The sequence below is a fragment of the Triticum dicoccoides genome, chromosome 3A, assembly GCF_002162155.2.
Source record: "Triticum dicoccoides isolate Atlit2015 ecotype Zavitan chromosome 3A, WEW_v2.0, whole genome shotgun sequence".
Taxonomy (NCBI): Eukaryota; Viridiplantae; Streptophyta; class Magnoliopsida; order Poales; family Poaceae; genus Triticum; species Triticum dicoccoides.
This window is the reverse complement of record NC_041384.1, coordinates 112,273,430-112,279,918: the sequence shown is the minus strand read 5'-3', so window position 1 is coordinate 112,279,918 and position 6,489 is coordinate 112,273,430. Positions and strand designations below refer to the sequence as shown.

Genomic DNA, 6,489 nt, shown 5'->3' with positions numbered 1-6,489 from the left:
GACCGCTGGCCTATGTGAGCCATGGAGTGTGGCATCAAAGAACCTGTGAATCTTCTGCCTCTGTATCCACGTCAAACTCAGATCCCCACTCTGCATGACAGTATGCAATTGTGCAAGGCCTCACTCTGGCCAGTTGTTGATGAGTCTTATGGCTGTGCTGCCTCCCTAGTTTGACGAGTCGTTCCGACCTAGCTTATTGATTATTATCTACCCTAATCGCAGGGTGCCCTTGAGATAGACATCAAAGTTGTTGTACCATATTAGTGGAGATTTCCCGCTTCAATCAAATACATGATCCAAACCATATGTATATCATCCTTTCACCGATGCTACCGGCAAAGCGCATTCCAAGCAAGGATTGTTGATTCATGCCACTTCCTCTGTTAACAGGGTGTCCTTTCGCACCACACGAAAAGGGTTGGCCATGAAAGCCATAAATTCAATTTGTGATTTTGACTGATTCAATTCTCAAATAATTCCAAAAAAATCCTGACTGTAAACAGTCTTCATTATTTATAAATAAATTGATCCATTTTATTGATATCATTGACTAGCTCTGTTGGCAACTTTACCCATTACAGGGGTCTGAATCTAGCACCAACCACAAGTTATCAGTTCAAAACCAGTGGCTGACCATAAAAATCACATGCGGGGTATAGAGCTGAATATGAAATTTTCAAGAAAATAGCATCAGAAACGAACCATACCTGTCCGACAACTCAGGATCTCTTGAGGCAAGCATCCGAACTGCCAACAAGCCTGCATTTTCAGCATTTCCAATTGCAACAGTAGCAACAGGAATACCTTTCGGCATCTGTAAAATTGGTGACAATAAACAACACAAGTCGATAATCGATTAGAAATTAGAAGGCGTCTGATGATGCAAGAAGAGTGGGCATTGATGAATAGTTACAGTCAATGATTATGTGGTGTTTATAACAGTACCATTCTGCTTTTGAATGGTATTGAAAAAAAGACTTCAACCTCACCTGCACAATAGATAGGAGGGAATCCATTCCCTGTAATGACTTCGTCCAGATGGGGACTCCAATTACAGGTACAGTGGTCAATGAAGCCACCATCCCTGCAACAAACAGTAAAAAGATTATCCTTAATTAATCACAACAAAATTATGAACAGATCGTTCATTACACTTCCTTCAGGCATAAGGGCTTCGTCAACAATGCCAATGCTGTGTCCGTTTGATCAAGAAACACTACTCTATTCAAAATCTCCGACATACTATAACTGGCACTTGATAGAATAGATAATGACATGACTCGGTAAACGTTTATATCACATTGCCACCCCTCCACATTACTCATTTTGACAGAATCGAGTATACCAGAATGCACATAATTGCACCCTAATATTTATGTTTAGAAAGCAGTATGGTGAATTCATGAGCATGTTTTCCCCGTCAGCTGACACTTGCCTGGTAAGTGAGCTGCTCCGCCTGCGCCTGCAATAATGACCTCTAAGCCCCTTTCCTTAGCAGACGATGCATAAGCGTACATCCTCTCTGCTGTACGATGTGCCGAAACAACTGTAAGCTGAAAAAACGAAACAACCCATCAAGCTGCAGAATGGCCATGGCAACAGACCATAGCTTGTCAACAGAAAGGTTTCAGAAATCAAACCTCAAAAGGTATGTTGAATTTCTCCAGTACTGCTGCAGCATCTTTCATTATGGGAAGATCTGAATCCGAACCCATTATAACCGCAGCGCGAGGTCTAACTGCAATTAATGAAGCATTCTAGACCTCAGCAAATGGAATGAATAGAATGAAAAGACTTATCACCAAAAAAAGAATTAAGTAAAAGTGATTGTTAGGTGGCATAACAAAAGCCTGAATAATTTCACCATGGCAAGTAGAAAGACATCACGAGAGTGCTGGTAAAGCATAATGAGTTTCAGTCACTACAATTTAGACAGACCAGATAACTTGCATGCATTGACAACTATTGCCCCAGTAGTATTATTATTTGATTTAAACTGGTTATTCATCATTATTCAAAATTCAGATGCCTTCTATACTCTCTTTCCGGCATCCTAATAGACTGTTGTTTCGTTATTTTTGAAGCATACGAATAAAGTTTAAATTTTAAAAGTCATCCAGGTTAGTGCATATAGAAAGGTCATTATACATTCCTGGCCACCATATACCACTCTCATGGATAATAGTGCTTGCGATAACTGGAAATCAAATCCAGATCCCCATTTAATAAATACAGACAGCGAAAATCTATGGTAAACAGAGATATCAAACAGAATAATCAGACTCATGCAACCATACAGTACTACCTAAAGGCATTACATCTGCCAACAGGAAGTTGAAGATATAACAATGGTATGATAGGAATAAATCTAACCTTTCTTCTGGCCATCTGTGTCCCTTTGCAGCAACTTGTTCAAATGTTCTTTCACACTGAACAAAGAAGGCCCCACAATAGTAATATGACCCATCTTTCTTTGCTTCCGAATCTCTGGAAGAACAATTCTTTAAATAATGTTTCATGGCATGGGAAGGCAATAAGCACAATTGTCAACTTTCTGCAACAACAGCTAAGTGTGGCTGAACCAACCTGGCTTTGCATACCAATGGACTGATGCACCTGGAATATTTAACGCCCTCTTAATCAGCTGATGGGCTAAAACAAATCCTGAATCGCCCTGTAGCAATTGGTGCCCAATATTATATAGGTAACTAGTACAGTAACATGGTGACCTATAAATAATCTAGCAGCTATTCACCTAAATATCAATGTTTAACATAGCAAAAAATGGAGGACAAATCAACACAAAACCAAAATATATATATACCTCATCCTCGCCCAGGATGTTGTACATTATTGCTGTGGGTGCTTTCATTGCAGGATCACCAAGAGGAAGTCCAAGAATAGCACGTAAGTGTTGCTCATATTGTGAAGTGTAACAAGCCTCAATTGTATGGTGTCCACTATTGTGAGGCCTAGGGGCTACTTCGTTCAATAAAACCTAGTGAAATTATCAATGTGAGAAAGATCCAACATCATCATAGGAGGATTCAATTATATAGGATGTGCATAAATGTTCAAACAAACCTGATTGTCATTTGTTAAAAATAGTTCGACAGCAAAAACACCAGCACCTTCTAATGACTTGACAGCTTTTTCAGCTACACTGGCAGCTAACTTCTTCATTTTCTCGGGTATCTCAGCAGGAGCTTCAACAACATGACAGATGTTATCCCTGAATGTTCCAGACAAAGGCTTCATATTTTCCGAATTTGGAAAACGGAGCAAAATAAAATAATACTAGTAAGGAAGCACTAAAATAGATAATCAAAAACAAAAGGGCTATCTTACTTATGAATGGTTTCAACGACAGGATAACAAACCGTAGAGCCATCTCTGCTCCTTGCCACAATTACAGAAAGCTCCTAAACGGAAGTAAGATAAATAACAGAATATGTAAGTAAACAACAGAAGTTGAATAATCAACTATAGCCCATGACAATATGATAGGTACTGAAGCAATCTGTTCTATTCTGTTATGTTCTATTACTCCTATCATGGTATTTTTGTAATAAATTCTGCAAGAGACCAAACAAATATCTTGAAATAAACTTGCAGAACTTATCATATACTCATCTCAAGCTCGCACATATGGCACTGCCACATGCACAAGCACAAAGAACCAATATTAGCATGGACACGCAGCAAAAATTTACAAAACAATGGTGACTAGACGATTGGTGACTGGCAACTACGAATCCTTTGCTATGTGAACCAAAATGTTAACAGGGATTAAATTGGACATCCAAAAAATGTATTCCTTTAAACATTCAGAAAGATACAAATTAGAGAAAAATGTATAATTTACAGACACTTATAAAAAATACTGCAGGGTATAAAAACGGAAAATAGTTGGGGGTTTGACCGGTTTTAATGGGATTTAGTTTCCTCCTTAATGAACAAATAAATCAAATAAAACTAACCTTTGCAAATGTTGTCCACCTCTCAACATACAAGCCATGTTCAAACCCACCCAACGCTGCAGCAATAAAGAATATTAAAGAAAATTAATTCCCTCATCAGTTGATATTAGTTCACGTGATTGGGTCAACTCAGACTATGTTAAAAAGCATGGGCCTCAAGATAATTGCTTAAAAGTTCAAATCCTAGCTTGCCTTATAGCTAATTTAGGAAACCATAGAACAGCTTCCGATTTTCAGAATTCAATTAGAAAAGGCTGCGTTAAATCAATGCTTATAAGACTTACAAGAAACAACAGAAGATAGCTCATTTTTATCATGCGCAACAGCATTCCCACGACCGTCATATGCCAATCTTTTGCTTTTTACCATTAGAGGGTAGCCAAACATTTCCCCAGCTTTCTCTATACTACTCAAAGTATCTACCTGCAAAACAACACTACAAGTTTATATCAAAACACTTACAGCTCCAATAACTTCACAAATGTAAAAAATATGGTGCATTACTTCAACAAAGTCAGTTAACGGAATTCCAAATTTTGAGAAATGGTCTTTTTGCCTGTACTTGTCCTGTAATAAAATAGAGTATCAATACATCAAACATACTCCATTAATGCTAATAGTTGTAGTACAGAGCTGGCAAAACAGGAAGACGGTTGGCACAAGTAAGCAAAGATTACCTGAATAATCATGATGGTAGAGGCTTTGGGTTCACAAACAACACCCTGTTTTTCAAGCTTCTCAAGTGTCACAGCATCGACATGCTCAATTTCAAAAGTTAGAACATCACACCTAACATCATCGAAAGGATTTGTCAAAGCAGTTTGAGAACGATAATGTGTAGGGGTGCCGGCCCCTCAAATAAACCAAGCGGGGTCACAGTTTCGCCTACCTCTTCGCAAACTCGCGGACCGCGTCACCATCATTGAAGCTCCCCACGACATGCTCGTGACAGACGGAGTTTGCAGGACAGTCCTTGAGGGGGTCCAGGATGGCCACTTTGATCCCCATCTGACTGGCCGCCTGGCACAGCATCTTCCCCAACTGGCCGCCCCCCAGCACCCCGACGACCCTATCGGACACGCCATGCACAGGCGGGTCGCTCTGCCTGAAACACCGCACGAGCGGAAGCAGACCAATCAGGTGAAAACTCTGTAAAAATGCCCACGGGACGCAGGAATCGCCAGGAATTCGCCCAGCGGCGGGAACCGAAGGCGGCAATCGGCACGAATCGACACTCCACGAATAGCTTACCCCTCGGTCGAAGCGGGCTCCATGGATGCGCCGGCGCGCAACAGCGAGAGAGGCGGCAGCGAGGCGGAGCTCCGGCTTGGCGGCCGCGGCTTCCAGGAGGGGCGGCAGCCGGCGGAGGGGGTGGAGGAGGAGGTGGAGGCGGCGGCGGCGCGGGACGGAGCGCTGAGCAGCCGGGCGTGCATGCTCCCGGAGACGGTGGCTAGGGTTCAACCAGGGGTTTAGAGGAGGGTGAGGCGCGAGAGGTCGGAGGAGACGGCGGGGCGGCGGAAGCGGAAAGCGGTGTGTCTGTAGACTGTAGCCTAGCTTGGCCGCCTCCTGCTACGCAATTGGAATCTCAACTTTCCGGTTTATTATATCACCATTTTATTTATTTATTTTATTTTATCGAATGGCCAATATTTCTCCCAGTTGAATGCAGAATCTCATTTTTTAACATCAGTACAGACACAAGCGCTCATATATACGTGTATACACTCACCTCTATGAACGCACACACACCATACCCTTATGAGCACCTCCGAGAGACTGAGCTGACATGTCATCTTCAAATTTACGAAGTCACCTTAGGCGTCTCGTCGTCGACGGGAACGTCTCCTCCCACTAAAAGTGCATCATCGAAAATCCTGAAATAAATCCAGAAATAATGCGAGCATCAGGGTTTGAACTCTCGTGGGTTGGGGATACCACTGTCCCTCTAACCATCCAACCACAGGTTGGTTTGCTAGAATCTCATTTTAATAAAACACGACGGTACTATTATTCTCCACTGAAATCTCTAAGAGTTGGTATCTGATACTTCGTCCTCTTGGTCTGGAATAATCTAAACCAAATCGGTGTTTTCCTTTCCTTATTCTATTGAAAAAGGATACAATCTGTTTGTTCGGTAGCTTTGTCAGCAATGTCTAAAGATTCACTGAACAGATCAGCATATGGTCATCTCTTAGCAGAAATCAAAATACTGAAGAATAGGGTGTTTGTTCGTGTTTAAAGTTTCTCGTGATCAAAACAAAGTTGCACATTGCTTGGCAAACTATGGTAGATCTGGGGATAGCACTACGTGCTCGCTTAACCAATCCCCTCTTTTTAATTTCTGAACTTGTTGCTAAGGATTGTAATTTTGTGAATTTGGAATAAAACACCCTATTTTCATTGGAAAAAAAGGACGGGCCTTGCCTGCTCCTGACATCTGCTCCGAACCGTGCTCCTATCAAATCCGATGTCGCACAGTTGGCCCTCGTTTTGCTCGGAAAAAAAAAAC

General features: G+C 41.6%; 1 protein-coding gene across 2 annotated transcripts in view; it reads right to left on the bottom strand.

The window, feature by feature from the left end:
- The window catches only part of LOC119267456 (phosphoribosylaminoimidazole carboxylase, chloroplastic-like), a 6,833-nt gene extending 1,298 nt beyond the window's left edge, over positions 1-5,535 (bottom strand). For both annotated transcript variants that reach the window (XM_037548840.1, XM_037548841.1), the window contains exons 1-15: positions 5,232-5,535; positions 4,870-5,085; positions 4,658-4,769; positions 4,485-4,547; positions 4,265-4,403; positions 3,981-4,036; positions 3,349-3,422; positions 3,085-3,232; positions 2,825-2,998; positions 2,587-2,674; positions 2,374-2,487; positions 1,641-1,738; positions 1,436-1,553; positions 990-1,084; positions 708-814 (exon numbers count right to left, since the gene is read on the bottom strand). In XM_037548840.1, the coding sequence (XP_037404737.1) occupies positions 708-814; positions 990-1,084; positions 1,436-1,553; positions 1,641-1,738; positions 2,374-2,487; positions 2,587-2,674; positions 2,825-2,998; positions 3,085-3,232; positions 3,349-3,422; positions 3,981-4,036; positions 4,265-4,403; positions 4,485-4,547; positions 4,658-4,769; positions 4,870-5,085; positions 5,232-5,413 (1,784 nt within the window). In that variant the 5' untranslated portion in view covers positions 5,414-5,535. The remainder of the gene's footprint in view (positions 1-707; positions 815-989; positions 1,085-1,435; positions 1,554-1,640; positions 1,739-2,373; positions 2,488-2,586; positions 2,675-2,824; positions 2,999-3,084; positions 3,233-3,348; positions 3,423-3,980; positions 4,037-4,264; positions 4,404-4,484; positions 4,548-4,657; positions 4,770-4,869; positions 5,086-5,231) is intronic.
- Positions 5,536-6,489: the final 954 nt, after the last annotated feature.